Below are 16,455 nucleotides of genomic sequence, written 5' to 3'. Positions count from 1 at the left end.
TCCTACCCCAAGGACAGGGAAGGCTTCTCTAGCAAGTGCCTTTGAGTCTTGATTTTGAAGGAATGGCACTCCAGGTAGAAGGGATGGCACGTGAAAAGGGCTTTGAAAGAGAAATGCTTCTTCAGAGGTCAGAGGCAACTCATGCTTGACACTTTGTGGGCATGTGCCTGCCCCTTAGGGGTTGTAGAAGGCCGGTCCTGAGAAAGACCCCATGCTTTTCATAGCAGCCGGAGCTTTTTGAATCCTCATTTCACAGGTGAAGTCTCTGTTATTAAGTGGGAAAGAGAATCCAGAGGCTTCGCGCTGCTTCCTAGCCAATAAGAACGCCGAGGGGCGAGGGGAGCCAGGGTTGAAGGGAGAAAGAGGAGAGATGCACTGCCTGAGCCTGGAACCCGATGTGGGATTCCGGGAGCGGCGGACAATGCAGGTGGTAGCCACGCTCAGATACAAGGCATGCCGGGAACTTTGGGCCCGCAGCTGCTGAGGGTCCCTTGGGCGGCGTGGGCCCGGTAGGCTCCGGGAAGTGCAGTCCAGTTGGGGGTTGCGACTCATATACTGGCAGGGGGAACACGGGCCCAACGCTTCGCCACAAATGTTTTTCGGAATACTACACGCTTGCCGCAAGGTCAGCCGCCAGATTCCGGGCTTCCCCGCGGTGTCACAGGAAGCTCTAGGCTTTTCCGGAAGTGCGGGCTGCCTAAAGTGGAGCGCTGGCCGGAAGTGCTTCTCTGTTGGTGCAGAGCTCTCTGGGAAATGTGGTCCCTCCGGGCGTCCTGGGGCGGTGGCCACAACTCCTGCGGCCCCGGCTGCCAGTCGGGCGTGGACCCGGGATGGCTGGACCGGGTGGCTCGGGGGTTCCGGTCGGGGCCGGGGCCCTGGCAGGTGGGGCGCGCTCTAAGGTAGCTCCGAGCGTGGACTTTGATCACAGCTGTTCAGACAGTGTCGAGTACCTGACGCTCAACTTCGGGCCCTTCGAAACAGTGCATCGCTGGCGGCGCCTCCCCCCCTGCGACGAGTTCGTGGGTGCCCGGTACGACGGGGTTCAGGGGATCCTGAGGGCACGGGGATCAGGGATGTGATTTGAGGGGACCCCCCCTAACGCGGGGTCTAGGGGCGAGGCCTGGGGGTGGTGTTTTGGGGTGAGATCTAGTAATGGGTCCCCTGGAAATGATAGGCATCCCCACGTGCAGGGTTCTTTGGGGATGTTGTATAATTTAAGGGTCTCTGTATATCTTGGCAGTTGACAGGAATCATCCAGCTTCTGTGGCAGCCCCCATGTGTACTCCCATTCCTTAAATGCCTCCCACTAGGATCCTCATCACCCTCCACCCCGTCTTTCTTTCCAGGCGCAGCAAGCACACAGTGGTGGCATATAAAGATGCCATTTACGTATTTGGTGGAGACAATGGGTGAGTCTGAGCATTTGGGTGGGTATTGGGCTAGCACTGTGGCCTGAGACTGGGCCTGTAAAGTTCCACTACTGTCCTTCCAGACATTAGCTAAGCACTCTTAAGCCTCAGTTTCCTCATTTATGAGGTTCCCTGCACCTACCTTCCAGGTCATGATGAAGATTAATAAGATCATACACTCAAGGCCCTCAGCATTGAGGGCTAAGTACATGGAAATATCCCTCTTGTTTTGAGTGAATAAGACACAGCCTTGAAAAAAAACCAAAAAAACCCAAAACAAACCCACATCCACCCTTACTACCGTCCTTGCCAGACGCTTTTCTTTTTCTCCTACACTTTCCTCTGGGCTTGGTCCACATGCTTACCTTGTAGCCAAAAGATGTGAAGAAAAGAGTTTTATTTATTTCCTGCATGTTTCACTTATGAAGATTTTCCTGCGTTGCTATAAACTCCTGGCAAGTAACCTTTCCAGAAATGGCCTGATGTTCATTCACATGAACCAGTTCAATTGTAGCTGTTTTCCGTGTGCTGAGGGTTCCTTGTTTACATGTGACTGATCCTGCCCATGAGGCCTAATTCTGCCTCTCAGCTCCACAAGCTATCCTGAGGCCAGCTTCAGGAAGGGCACTACAGCTTTGGTCCAGTGGGAATTCCAGGGGGAAGGTCCTGACTTGGAGCAGGTGGGATATTCAGGACATGCAGGCTGGACAGAAGGGCCTCCTTGGCTGTGATCCTCTGGCATCCAGCTCATCTCCACAGTTTCTTTCCTCACGCAGCTGGAGGGATCCATTTACAAGTGCAAGTCAGAGCATGTTCCTCCTCAGCTTATAACTCTGTGATGTCTCCCCACATCTGTTCTCATGACAGTCCCTGAGGCCTACACACTTGTGCCTCCGCTGTTCCACTGCTGCATCCCCTTGCATTAGTTGGCCACCACTGGCTACCTTGCTTTGTTTGGATTGTTCCAAGCACCCTGTTATTCAGTCTTTTTTACTGGCTGTTCCTTTCTTCCCACACTTCCTGCCTCTCTTCTGATACTCCTTGTGCTTCTTTTCTTCACTCCCTCACCTCTTACTCCCTCCATTTGTTGATGAAGTACACAGGTGTTGGTTATGATCGGTCTCTTCTGCCAAGGCAAGGCCTGTGTGCTTCTAACCCATGTATCATAGCACCCAGATTTCTCAATAAATGTTTGTCCAATGAAGGAACAAAATAAGGGAATAGGCATCTACCCATGGATGTTTACTGGAGCCTTAACAAGAATCCCTTAAACCAGAAAAGATGGGTGGGAGATTGGAACTTCTAGCCTCAGAGGTGTACTGTAGCAGGTAGACAACTGTGTAGCAATAAGTAGAAATGTTTTTACTGTTGGTTGTTGGTTGTAATTCATGAATCAGGGAAGCCTCCATTTAGAAAAATATGAGAGCTCCCACTGGACAATAGCAACATGGAGTTTTGTAAAATGGGAACAAGGAAATAGAACAGTAGCTTGAGAAAAGACCACCGCTAAAAATGGCTAGTGGAGAGGCTCAAGGTGTAGGCCCTGAGTTCAAACCCCAGTACTGAAAAGAAATAAAGAGGTAACATAGAGCTCAGAGAGAAGGAGAGAGGCCTCTTCTGATATCCAGGCCAGCAGCTCATTTTGGTGGTGCAGCCATAAGAGGAGGGGTTGAGATATGGGATTTGAGGGCCTGGAGGCTGAAGTGAGGGGTGAGTGATGACTCAGGCCTTTGGGCCATTTTATGCCCTCATGGCAGCCTCGGGAATGGGTTTCTGGCAGCTGGGATCATGTTTTGGTCCTGAGCCCAGGCAGGCTGGCCCTGCCTGTATAAGCAGTGCCCACATCAACTGGGGAGCCTCTTTAGTGGTCACTGCTCTTGTCCTTTGGTCATCAGCTGGTTGCCTGGCCCTGGTCAGGTCCAAGGGTCAGTGAGCCAGTCTAAAATAGCTTTCCTGTTGTCCCCCCGCCCCAAATCTTGGGTATATGTAATGCCCATCTCTAGGGTCCTGTGGGCAACACTTTACAAAGCATGCCTAGCCAATGCCACCCTCTCTCTGCCTTTCAGAAAGACAATGCTCAATGACCTCCTACGGTTTGATGTGAAGGACTGTTCCTGGTGCAGGTGAGCAGCCTTCTGAGCTCCAGAACCCTGCCCTTCCATCCAGCATGCTGCTGGGCCTGGGTGGCTGGCAGATTCAGGTAGTTGTGGAGAGCCAGAGAGAAGCATAAAGGAGGAAAGAATAGGGCCTTTGGGTACCATGTCCACAGCCTTTCAGTGTTTTTCTCCCTCTCCTGGGTGTTTGTTCCAGTCACCAGTGCAATTGATTATTCTGAATCCTGTTAGCTAAAAGGATTTGTTTGGTCCAGGTGTGGGCATCTGAATTCTGCCCTGAGAGAGTCCTTCAGTCACCAGGGGCTGCTATGGGACCTCACATAAGGCAGGGTTTTGGCTTACGAGTTCTCCCAGGACTGACTTTGCTGGTACAGGGTGCCACCTAGGGGCTGGCAGCCAGTGCTTCTTATCCTGCCCCTGACCCACAGGGCCCATCATCTGCCAGGTGACCCCACAGGTAGTGGGCCAAGCCCCTCCCACAGCCCTCCTCAGTTGTGTGGCCTCAGGCAAAAGATAATGTAGCTAAGGGGCACATGTGGCCCCAGGAATAGAAGATTTTGGCTTTCCTGAGCTCCACCATCAGCGCATATAGGAACACAGTCCAGAGCCCTTGTTGTAGCCCACTCTGGTCTGTGGACTTGGTCCCCAGCAGCCCTCTGGGGGTGGGGTCTCATTGTCCCCTTTTGACAGGAGACTTTGTCAGGGCTCAGAAAATCATGTGACTTCCCAAATGGGGCAGTTCTACTGGACATCACCCACTCTCTGTCTAGCAGCACTGGTGGCTCTGGTGGCCATCAACATGCTTTCTAACATTCAGCTTTATAGTACAGCCAACTGTTAACAGTTAATTCCTTTTTTGGAGCTAGAGATGAAATCCAGGGCCTTGTGCATGCTAAGCAAGTGCTCTACAACTAAACAATGTCCCCAGCCCTCAATTAAGTTTAAAAATCTCTGTGAGGAGCCAGTTGGCAGTGACTCATATATGTAATCCTAGCTACTCAAGAAGCAGAGATCAGGAGAATTGAGGTTCAAATCCAGCCCAGACAAATAATTCACGAGACCCTATCTCAAAAAATATCTAACCCAATAAAGGGCTGGCCGAATGGCTCAAATGGTAGAGCACCTGCCTAGCAAGTGTGAGACCCTGAGTTCAAAGCCCAGTACCACACACACATACACACAAAAATCACTGTGAATACTTCATAGTTCTTTCTCAAAAATTGCTTAAGTATAAACGGATGCTGGTGGCTCATGCCTGTAATCTTAGCTAATGAGAGATCAGGAGAGGATTATGGTTCAAAGCCAGCCCAGGCAAATAGTTCTTGAGACCTTATCTAAAAAAAAAAAAAAAAAAAACAAAAACAGTACAAAAAAGGGCTGGTAGAGTGGCTCAAGGTGTAGGCCCTGAGTTCAAACCTCAGAACTGCGCATTGTGGTTCATATCTGTAATCCCAGCACTCAGTAGACTAGGGCAGGAGGATCATGAAGTTGAGGCCAGCCTGGGGTACATAATGAGACTGTGTCTAAAAACAAACAGGGCTAAGGGCGTGGCTGGAGTTGTAAGAGCCACCTGCCTGGCAAGCGCCAGGCCCTGAGTTCAAACCCTAGTACCACCAAGAAAACAAGCAGCCCTGGATAAGCAGTGTAAATGGGTTTTTAATTCAGTAAGCAAAATTTATGGACCTCGTACTGCGGAATACTGTACAGCTCCTGGAAACGACCCTAGTGTGGCATGAGGACCTAGTATATTCTACAGGGTTGTTTTTTTTTTTTCTTTTTTCTTGTTCTTGTTTTTTTGGTACTGGGGCTTGAACTCAGGGCCTACACCTTTAGCCACTCCACCAGCCCTTTTTTTGTGGAGGGTTTTTTTGAGATAGGGTCTCATGAACTATTTGCCTAGGTTGGCTTCAAACTCTTCTAATCTCTGCCTCCTGAGCAGCTAGGATTACAGGCATGAGCTACTTGCACCCAGCTTGATGGGTGTATTTTTAGATAAAGTCTTGCAAACTATTTGCCTGGGCTGTCTTCAAACCATGATCTTCCTGATCTCTGCCTCCTGAGCATCTAGGATTACAAGCGTGAGCCACCAGTGCCTGGCACATTATGCTGTTTAGTTGAAAAAACAAATTAGAAAATATCCATCACATGGTTCCATTAAAAAAAAATTCCCCAGAGGCAGAGATAGGATCACAGTTCAAGGCCTGCTCAGGCAAAAACTCAAGACCCTATATGAAAAGCCAAAAGTTCTGGAGACAGGATTCAAGTGGTAGCATGCTTGTCTAGCCCTGAGTTCAAACTCCAGTACCCGCCCCCCCCCCACACCAATCCCCAGAAACATAGATTAGGAGAGGTGAGGATAGGTATGCAGCATGGATCTCCAGGTGTTGACAGTGGTTTTCTGGCAATGGGATTACACAAGAATGCCTGTTGCTTTGTTTTTTCCTTATTGGTGTTCCAAAAGTTTGTATAATGAAAAAAGTGTGACCTTTAAAATAACAAAAGTGAAAGGAATTGGGTTCCTGGGTCACTTGAACCCACAAGTTTACACTCAACCTGGTCACCATAGTGAGACACCATCTCAAAGAATTAAAAAATGACATCAAAAAAAAAGGGAGAGGCCATCCTGTGGGGCGTGGACTGACTAGCTGATCCATCCTGTGCCTACTCTAGGGCTTTTACCACCGGCACCCCACCTGCCCCCCGCTACCACCATTCAGCTGTCGTCTATGGGAGCAGCATGTTTGTCTTTGGTAAGCAGACTCTCCTGGGCCCACAGATGCCTTGCCCTCCTGCTACCCTCCACCCAACATGGGTCTCCTTATGTCCTGTGCCCAGCAGGTTTGGTTCTCTGAACTGTTCTGAATTCCTGTACCAGGTGCGGGGTGGGGGGCAGGGGGCGGCAGTGCTTTTCCCAAGCCATCCTGAGCTCATGGGCTCGGGTTGTCTGCTTTTGTGATGACTGGGGCAGGAAAGTGTGCTGCTCATATCTATATCTCCAGAGCTCAGTAAAGGCAGGCAGTTGGTGCCTTGGGGCTTTGTGGATGGAGTTCCGGTTTTTGCATTTCACGTGGCCTCAGCGCCCTGCATTTGAAGACTCTGGTAGTCCCCTGGTTATGACACTTTCACTCTCTACCCAGGGGGCTATACTGGAGACATTTATTCCAATTCTAACTTGAAGAATAAAAATGATCTCTTTGAATACAAGTTTGCAACTGGCCAGTGGACGGAGTGGAAAATTGAAGGACGGTAAGAGACTTTACTGAGACTGAAGAGGGACCAAGAAGGGTCTAGGTGGCAGTGGGCCTGGGACTGACCCCTGTGACATTTCAGATGGGAGCCTGAGGCTGGGGGAGACCCAAGGGCATGCAGCAAGCGAAAGCTGTGCATGGGCAGCGACTCCCAGTTGCCCTGCTCTCTGCTCTAGGTAACCTTCTTTTAGAAGAGACCCAAATATGCTGCTTTGTGTGCACCCCTTTGACATTTTGGTAGCAGTTGGGAGAGGATGCTGTGCCCATGTGGACATCTGTCCCCCTCTTTCAGTGCTGGGGATGGAACCCACAGCCTCATGTATGCTAAGCAGATGCTCTATCACTGAGTCACAGCCCAAGCCCTACATCTGAATTTTTTATCCAGCTGCTGCCCAGCCTTCATGAAATCAGCCTCTGGTGCTATTGCTTGTTCCCAGTGTCCCAGCTGTGGCCCTCAGAACTCCATTGTCTGGCAGTGTGGCCCCAGTTTCCTAGCTGTGGCCTCTGTGTCACTATGTAGGGCTGTATACTTTGGCCTGCACTGGTAGCCTCACTCTTCACTTTCCCCTTTGTACTACAGGTTGCCAGTTGCCAGGTCAGCCCATGGGGCTACGGTGTATAGTGACAAGCTATGGGTCTTCGCTGGCTATGATGGCAATGCCAGGTATGTGGTGGCCCAGTCCATGTACCCACCTCTGAATGTCCTAGGGTACAGAGCCCAACTTCCCTGGCATTGAGGGTTCAGGCTGAGAAAGGTTAGTCTGGTGGATTTTGAGTACCACTCTGGGGTTTTTTTCAGGCAGGGTTATGGGCGGTCTCCTTGTCTTGGGGGAACAGCCGAGTTAGGGACTGGCCCTGACCCTGGTTCCAGATGTTAAGCATGAGACTACTTACTCCTGTCCAAGCTCAGCCGGGGACCTGTCACGGTCAGGGGTTTGGTATAGCATCTCTTTTCCTATTGATGGGCTGATCTCATGGTTGCACAGGAGGAATCCCCTGACTTACATCCCTCTTAGCTAGGGCCAGGCCTAGGCCTACCCTGACAGCCAGACTCAAGGAATCCTGACCTGTCTGTCCTGATGCAGGCTGAACGACATGTGGACAATCGGCCTCCAAGATCGGGAACTCACATGCTGGGAGGAGGTGAGGGGGTGTAGAGAATCCAGGTGTAGATAGGAGTGAGGGGGTGCTGGGAGTGGGTGGGGTGCTGGCCGAGCTACTTTCTTCCCTTTGCCAAAGTCCAGCCTCACTCCTTCCCTGACCTCCTGCTGGTCCTCATGGCCAACTCCAGTGGTTGTGCAGTAAAAGACTCCTGCCCTGGTGTAGTGTGGTGGTACAGGACTTGTGTAGCATGTGCAAGGCCTGTCTTTAATCCCCACAACTGAAAAGAAAAAGGCTGTGAGCTCTGGATGGGCAGAGTGCCGCACATGATGGATGGATGTAATTTTAGTCTAATCCACCTATATTTGAGGGCTGCATACTGTCTTCCTGGAATTTTTCCTGGGGCTTTCCTTCCTTTTAGCCCTTGATGCTTTATGCCTTATGATTTCAGCTCAAGCTAGGCACATGTAAGCAGTAAGATGGGACTATAAATTGTTCAGTTAAAAAAAAATTAGTTAAAAAGAGAGAGAAAAGAAAACAAAAAAATTAGTTTATGAACACTTACAAAAGAAGTTTTAAGAATAAAGATCCCACTTCAAAGTGCATGGAAGCATGAGCCCAGGTTCTGAGTTCTGTAGGGGCCTGGGCTGAGCTGCGTCCCCACTGCAGGTGGCCCAGAGTGGCGAGATCCCGCCATCTTGCTGCAACTTCCCCGTGGCCGTGTGTCGGGATAAGATGTTTGTGTTCTCTGGGCAGAGTGGAGCCAAGATAACCAACAGTCTCTTCCAGTTTGAATTCAAGGATAAAACGTGAGTGTCCCGCTTGGGACAGGGTAGCAGACAACGTGTCTGGAAGCTGTGGTTGTCTTTCCCAAGCTTTCACATACAGCAGGAGCAGACAGCCTGGAGGAGGGATATGTTGGTACCCCACACAGTTACTCAGCTGTATGACTACAGCTCAGCAAGGTAGGGCGTAGGTCGTGGCCAATAGCGAATGTCGCTATCATAGATCTCATATGATGGCAGAAGATGGGTGGGTTGCACAGGCCCTGAAAGCTTCTGGCCTATGCTGCTGCTGTCTGGCCTTTCAGTTCTGTGACAGGGCTGGTCTCTGGCCCTGGGAGTGAACAGAGGAGAGGGAACAAGGGCCTGGAAGGGGACCCAAGAGCTGTCCCACACAGGTCAGAGATTGGTAAGAGGAAGAGCTGTCCCACAGGTCAGAGATTGGTAAGAGGAAGGGCCAAGCATCCTGAGCAGAGTCAACCCTCTGAGTGATGGGGTCAGCACAGAGCCAGGTGGCATAGCCTGCAATTGTTTTGATTCTTCAGATAACTTAGCAAAAAAAAAAAAAAAAAGAGATTTGTGGGGTGGGGACTTTACTCAAGTGGTAATGCAGTGAGCACAGTGTTTAGTCCCAAATTCAAATCCCAGTACCACCCTCTGACAGAAACAAAAAAAAGGGTGGCAGGTTAGGGGAAGCCTTGGAAGGTGGAGGTGCTGTAGAAACAGCATCAAGATGTGAGTTCCAGGCAGCTTCCAGGGTGGGGACTCAGCTGTGTGGGTGGTATAGGCATAGCTACCTACATTTGCACATGTCTGTATAAAACTCCATTCCTCGGCAGATTGCCAGAAAGGTTAGATGCCAGGGGGCTGGACCATGGTGGGTCACAGGGCTGGTGCCAGAGCTAAACAGACAGGGCAAGAAATGCTGGCCACACATGCCCAGGCCCTCCTCCCTTTGGGTTCTGGACTGGTCATCTCAGGGACTGCAGGGGGACTTTATAGGGGGAACTATTGCTGGAAGTCTGCCAGGAGAACAGAGTCCCCACTCCAGCAGTAGTGGTTCATTGTCACATACCCTCAGGTGGACACGCATCCCTACTGAGCACCTGCTGCGGGGCTCCCCACCACCCCCACAGCGGCGCTATGGACACACCATGGTGGCCTTTGACCGCCACCTCTATGTGTTTGGGGGTGCTGCTGACAACACATTGCCCAATGAGCTGCACTGCTACGATGTGGACTTCCAGACCTGGGAAGTTGTGCAGCCCAGCTCCGATAGTGAGGTGCGTACTATCAGGCCAGAGGCATGAGGGGTGGGCGCCCTGGGGGTCCTGACCTACTGGCTGGGTACTAGTAACTCCCCATCTATACCCCCAGCCTCAGGGGCTCCCAGGGCTCTAGGCAACCAAGAGGAGCAGGGCCAGGATCCCCAGGGATCTCTGCACTGAAGGCCAGCTCCTCTGGCCTCTTGCCTCTTCTTCATCTTGTAGTCTGTGGGTCTGACATTCCCATCCCATCATTTCTGCCCTGTGCTGCTGTCCTGCAGACTTCCTAGGCTGTAGCCAGCCTCACCTCCCAGCCTTCCTTTTGTGGATCCTCCCTCCACAAAAGTGGAGCCCACAGTGCTACCTGGCATGAATGATGGCCTGTAGCGCAGCCTGCTGGGCCCTTGTTGACCATTACATTCCCACTTATCTCTCCCCACCAGGTTGGTGGGGCTGAGGTGCCTGAGCGGGCCTCTGCATCTGAGGAGGCGCTCACCCTGACCTCTGAGGAACGGGGTGGCTTTAAGAAGTCCCGAGATGTGTTTGGCCTGGACTTTGGCACCACCTCAGCCAAGCAGCCTACCCAGCCTGCCTCAGAGGTGAGGCCCAGAGAGCCTTGTTCAGGCTCCATCATCCCCCTGCAGTAAGGCCTTGTGATCAACCTCTGAGAGATGGGGACACTAAATCTCCCGGAAATGCTTGCTTAGGGTCACAGAGTGAAGCAGATGCAGCACCAGAAGCCCATGTCCTGCTGGCTGGGCCATGGTCTTGGGTTCCTAGGCTTTGCCTTCTGGGGCCAGGAGAGCAGCCTGGGCTGTTTTACTCTGCTTACCTTGAGGTCTGCACAGCTTACCACATGACCTGGCTGCCACCTGTGCCTGTGGGACACCCCAAAAACCTCTGTCCCCAGGGACTGGGCTCTTTGGCCTCTCCTTCACGTTCACACAGAGCCACGTCCTGCCCACAGCCTGGCCGAAGCCAGCCCCACTGCTGGAGGCCCTGTTTCACACCATCACCCCTGCGTGCTTGTCATCCTTCCCAGCTTCCCAGTGGGAGACTCTTTCATGCAGCTGCTGTCATCTCTGACGCCATGTATATCTTTGGAGGCACCGTGGACAACAACATTCGGAGTGGAGAGATGTACAGGTTCCAGGTGTGCAGCTCATGGACCTATCAGGCTGGTGGGGGTAATGGGTCCCAATGCTAGGAACCAAGGCCCATAGGATGGGAATAGGGCTTGTCCAATGGTGCCTGTTGCTAGGTCAAGCCTGGAGGACAGAAGCCTCTCTGAGAAGTCTGATATTGGGGTGGGGAGGCGCTGAGCTGAGGGCAGGCTGAGATGACACTCAGAATGGGGGAGCGTTAGCTTCAGAGCAAGGTGAGAAGATGTAGGGAGCTTTCAGCAGAGCTGGTGGAAGAAGCCAGGAAAAGCTGGGCTTAGTCCTGGGGCCTGCAGGGCCCCCATTGCCTGGAGGAGGGCCTAGTAGGTTTGGCAATAGCTTTCCCTGGCAGCTCCTTCCAAGGTCTGGAAGAACAGGTGGTCAGGGGAGGAGCCCAGGGGAATAGTGAGGTCAGGGACAAGTCTCTGGAGAGATGGAGTATGGGGCAAGGCCAGCACGAGTACCTGGGTCCAGGTGCAGAGGAGATGGCACAGTTTTGCCAAAGCCTGGGCCACTGAAGGCAAGCGTGGCAGGGTAGAGCAGATAGTCCCTGTGGGCCCAGAGTGGCTGTTCTCTCACAGTGAGTCCTGCCTGCCTTCTGGCCCTGCACTCACACCAATGGGGAGTATGGGACTCAGGATTGACACTGGGATCTCCTTCCACAGTTCTCTTGCTACCCCAAGTGCACGCTGCATGAAGACTATGGGCGTTTGTGGGAAAGCCGCCAGTTCTGTGATGTGGAGTTTGTGCTGGGGGAGGTGAGTGCCCTTCCCGGGCTAGCCCTGCCTGCAGTGCGTGAGGGATGGGAACATAGCCCTCAGAGGCAAAGCTAGTCACACAGTAGTGCTCACCACTATGGCTGGCCTCTGTCCCCTGGGAATGGGTCTTGTGTCCTTCATCCATATATCATTCTTCTTGCAGAAGGAAGAATGTGTGCAGGGCCATGTGGCCATTGTCACTGCACGGAGCCGCTGGCTACGTAGGAAGATCATGCAGGCGCGGGAATGGCAGGCCCAGGTGAGGTCTCCCTGGGGCCACTGGCTAGGCAGCTGTGTCCATTGGCTATTGGGGTACCCTTGAGTTCCTTCTCCCTACAGAAATTGGAGGAAGAAGTGGTCCCAGCTCCCAGGGAGGCCCCTGGAGTGGCTGTCAGTGGGGTGCGGCCACCCCTGTTGCGCGTGGCCATCCGAGAGGCTGAGGCTCGATCCTTTGAAGTGCTCATGCTGTTCCTCTACACTGACAAGATCAAGTACCCGCGGAAAGGTTCGCCTGGGGTATAGGCGGTGCGAATCAGGGTGTGGGGTGGGCAGCAGAGCCCAAGGCAGGTGCTACTAGGCTTGCTTTAAAGACAGATCCCCTGAGGCCCAGGCTAGGGTCACTCTTGATCACCGCTGGTCAGAGCAGCTGGCATGTGGCCCAGCTGCCACCTGGCAGCCCTGATCCATACTTATCTGTAGAGGGAGCCCTGGGCCCTGTTCCCAGGCCCTCTGCTCTGGGTCCCCAAGTCTCAGGGGCTCTTGGGGACAGGCCATGTGGAGGACGTACTGCTCATCATGGATGTGTACAAGTTGGCGCTGAGCTTCCAGTTGAGCCGCCTGGAGCAGCTGTGTCGGCAGTACATCGAGGCCTCCGTGGATCTGCAGAATGTGCTGGTTGTGTGCGAGAGTGCTGCCAAGCTGCAGCTGGGCCAGCTCAAGGTGCAGGCTGGGGTTAGCACTGCTAGCCTGGGCCCTTCTGCATGGGGTGGAGTGTGCTCAGGCCTGGTCCTTGCCTTGTTCCCTACTGCAAACCCCTTGCCCAGCCTGGAGACTTGGCCTGATCCCCTTGCCTGCCCGGGCCTGTCTGTCCCAGGAGCACTGCTTGAACTTCGTGGTGAAGGAGTCCCACTTCAACCAGGTGATCATGATGAAGGAGTTTGAGCACCTCTCGTCTCCATTGATTGTGGAGATTGTACGGCGCAAGCAGCAGCCTCCCCCTCGCACTCCCTCGGATCAGCCTGTGGACATTGGTAGGGAGCCCCTGTTCCCATCCTGGGGTGTGGGGGGACGGTGTTCATCTTGGGTAGGAGACTTGGAAGGCATGGAGAGCACCAGCTTCCCCAGGCCCTTGGGTCAAGGGGTGGAGGCTCTGTGGCCAAAGTGCTCCTGGACACAAGGTTAGGACAGACAGGCAGGTAGTCTTCCCAGAGGACCTCCTAACCCGCAGGGCTTTCCACAGCAGGCTGTGTCAGTGAACTGTTTATGGGGGTGACCTGGGCAGGGCTCTGGCTTGGGTATCAGGTCTGATGACCCATGAGCAGTGGTCAGCTGCTGAGCTTCTCTCTCAGGCACAGTCTTACAGCCTCCTATGCTCCCAGTGCCTTCTTGTCCCCACCCAGTCCAGAAAGCAAGCCACAGGTTCTTTCATGCCTCCCTCTCTTTGGGGCCTGTGCCCATCCCAGCCACTGACCCTTGGTGACACCTAGAGAGACCAGCGGCCACACAAATGTGCCTGGAGGGGAGCCCAGCACAAGGCTGGGAGGAGGCACAGCGGTCCAAGTTGTGACCAACTTGTGCCGTTGGGGGCAGAAAGCCTGAGGGTTGTGTGGGGAGCCGCCATGCTCCAGTTGGTCTGGGGGGCTGAGGGAAGAAGAGAACAGGGCTGGTGGCACTTCTGGCTAGGGAAGCTTGATACAACAACAAGGACAATGTGGAGAGGTGGTGTGTATGGGGTCCCCAGGCCAGGATACAAAGCAGCCCTTTTTGCTTTGGGTCTGCTGGGATGGGGTGCAGGGCACCTGCTCAGGTCCTTCACACCCCTCCAGGCACATCTCTGATCCAGGACATGAAGGCATATCTGGAGGGGGCAGGCGCAGAGTTCTGTGACATCACACTGCTGTTGGATGGCCACCCAAGGCCAGCCCACAAGGCCATCCTGGCTGCCCGTTCTAGGTGGGTTGAGGACCTATGAGGGAGGAAAGGCCAGGGTGAGATGCTGGCTTTCCCTTCCTGAGAGCTGGGTGTCCGCCGCCCCATCTGCAGCTACTTTGAAGCCATGTTCCGGTCCTTCATGCCTGAGGATGGGCAGGTGAACATCTCCATTGGGGAAATGGTGCCCAGCAGGCAAGCTTTTGAATCCATGCTACGCTACATCTACTACGGCGAGGTCAACATGCCGCCTGAGGACTCGCTGCATCCTGACGGCGCTCCTGGGTCCCTGAGGGGCAGTAGCATCCTCCTCAGTTGCTTCAGGGCCCAGCTGGCCCGTCTTGGCTGGGCGGTCTTGCCCTGGTTCTTTACTCCGGAGGATTCCCCAGTGCTCAGTGCTGGGCCTGGTGTTCGCCAAGAGCCCTGAAGCAGCTGGCAGGGAGGGATCTGCAGCCAGGAGGGTTCTTGACTCTTCCCCTATGGTCCATCATTGCTGTGTGCCAGGCGAACAAACGTGGGGTGATTCCTCATTACGCATTTTAATGGGGTTTGAGCATGGAGTGCAAGGGTGCCTGTCATGGGGGCAGTGAGGCTCTGCAAATGTGCATATGGGAAGGAGAGGTTTCTGGCTCATTTTGGACCCTGAATGGGGCTTTTGTGTCCCTAAATGGCTCAGAACCTATTTAGAGAGCAAGCCAGTGTCTGGGCCTGGATTGGAAGCCTGGTCCTGGTGAGTGTAGGGCTCAGGCAGCACCCTCCCAGTGGACGATGGGAAAGGGCAGTTGGACAGGTGGGCAGATGGGCTTCCTTTGGCTGGCAGCTCCTTAACCCTTCTCCAGCTACCTGTTTGCAGCCCCCTACTACTATGGCTTCTACAACAACAGGCTGCAAGCGTACTGCAAGCAGAACCTGGAGATGAATGTGACTGTGCAGAATGTGCTGCAGGTAATGCCTCTGGTGCTGGTGGGCCTTGCCATAACCACCGAGGGTGGGTGAGGTGGGGCAGTGCTTCAGGGTTCCTACCGTTACAGATCCTGGAAGCAGCTGACAAGACACAGGCACTGGACATGAAGCGGCACTGCCTGCACATCATCGTGCACCAATTCACCAAGGTCAGGCTCTTCCCTGGCACTCCTGTCCCTGTCCTCCCTGTCAGCCTCTGGTGGGTGTGGGAAAAGACTGGACCAAGCAGAGCTGCCCACCCACTAGCCACTGCTCACCCCATTCTCGGAGCCAGTGCAAGCCCTGAGCAGGTGGGGCCCCAAGAGGACCCAGTCACCCTTTTATGAGTCTAGTTCCATCTGGTTTTGGTCATTTGTACAGGTCTCCAAGCTGCCCACGCTGCGATCCCTGAGTCAGCAGTTGCTGCTAGACATCATAGACTCTCTGGCTTCCCACATCTCTGACAAACAGTGTGCAGAGCTGGGTGCTGACATTTGAGGGCCCCCTGAGAACCCCATCAATGTGGAGAATGATGAGGCCTGCCCGCTTGGGACACTACAGACTACCCTGGACGTGCTGATGCCTGCAGAGTGGTTGCACCTGTGAGGCCAAGGGCAAAGGTGCCCAGTTTCCAAAAGGAGCTGAGGGGTGCTGTGGAGCCACACATACCTCACTTCATTAAGGGAGTAGTGGAACACCCCCCTTTTCAGCTGGTACCTTCTCCAGGGTGGGAGGTGAGGGCTCAGTGACTGGAACACCACAGGATATGGAGGACCTGTCTTACCACCTCAAAGTTGGGGAGAAGCTGAGAGTGTAGACTAGGGGCCGGGCAAGGGCTTTAGGAAGTTTAGCCTTGCCCCCTGACCTGGGTGTGTTGTGGATTCAGGCATTAGGTCCTGTTGTCAGGATCTCTCCAGCACAGGGAGGGTGGCTTGGCAAAATAACTTGGACTGCACACACCACCCTAGTGAACACCCCCACCAGACTTAGGAATGGGGATCGGAGATGGTAGGTCTAAGAGGAAAGAGCTCTGAGGACCGCTTTCAGTCCACAGGGCAGCCAAGCTGGGCTGGACCTGGCTTTCAGAGGGGCTACTTGTTCTCAGCCCACCTGTGTGCACTTCTGGGTCAGGGAGAAGTCAGCAGAAATACCCCAGGTATTTTTTGTCATAGCCGTGCCTCCATTAAAGCCACAGCAGTGCTACCTACACATCTCACTGGCAGTTTCTACCACTGGCCTATGACCCTTAGTCTGTACAGCCCTATGCCATGGCAGACCCCCTGACATGAGTTCAAACAGTCTTGCCTGTTCTTCTATCCATGTTGTTAACTTCTTACCACCACCTGGCCACCAGTCACAAGGGGGAGAAGGGCAGTGGGAGGTGTCCAGGCCTCCCTTCCAGAGCCCTGAGTGGGGTCTGCCCTGCCTCACTCCTGTGCATCTCCATTGGGTTCTCAGGGTGTCTTTTTGCCTGGGCTGGAAGGTGAGAATAGGCCTTTTCAGCTTAGAGCAGTTCCTGTGTGAATCC

At 53.5% G+C, this 16,455-nt stretch overlaps 1 protein-coding gene across 3 annotated transcripts; it reads left to right on the top strand.

Moving 5' to 3' along the window:
- The first annotated feature begins 823 nt into the window (after positions 1-823).
- Positions 824-16,136, top strand: Lztr1 (leucine zipper like post translational regulator 1). Of its 3 annotated transcripts, none has more exons than XR_012443538.1 (21): positions 824-1,030; positions 1,347-1,409; positions 3,476-3,532; positions 6,194-6,273; positions 6,661-6,769; positions 7,352-7,435; positions 7,857-7,914; positions 8,542-8,681; positions 9,736-9,937; positions 10,363-10,518; positions 10,887-11,072; positions 11,745-11,837; positions 12,001-12,096; positions 12,177-12,342; positions 12,607-12,776; positions 12,931-13,087; positions 13,883-14,009; positions 14,100-14,287; positions 14,825-14,930; positions 15,017-15,097; positions 15,309-15,365. XR_012443538.1 is itself a non-coding variant. In XM_020160740.2 (21 exons), exons 1-21 carry the CDS (start codon positions 831-833, stop codon positions 15,423-15,425), a joined length of 2,523 nt encoding a protein of 840 aa, XP_020016329.2. In that variant the 5' UTR covers positions 824-830; the 3' UTR covers positions 15,426-16,136. The 3 variants fall into 3 exon arrangements, 2 of the variants coding, with proteins under 2 accessions (XP_020016329.2, XP_073917202.1); XM_020160740.2 differs by having other exon boundaries at positions 10,962-11,072; positions 14,100-14,249; positions 15,309-16,136; XM_074061101.1 differs by having other exon boundaries at positions 14,100-14,249; positions 15,309-16,136.
- Positions 16,137-16,455: the final 319 nt, after the last annotated feature.

Source organism: Castor canadensis, chromosome 18, assembly GCF_047511655.1.
Source record: "Castor canadensis chromosome 18, mCasCan1.hap1v2, whole genome shotgun sequence".
In the NCBI taxonomy this organism is placed as follows: domain Eukaryota; kingdom Metazoa; phylum Chordata; class Mammalia; order Rodentia; family Castoridae; genus Castor; species Castor canadensis.
This window is presented reverse-complemented; position numbering and strand designations above follow the sequence as displayed.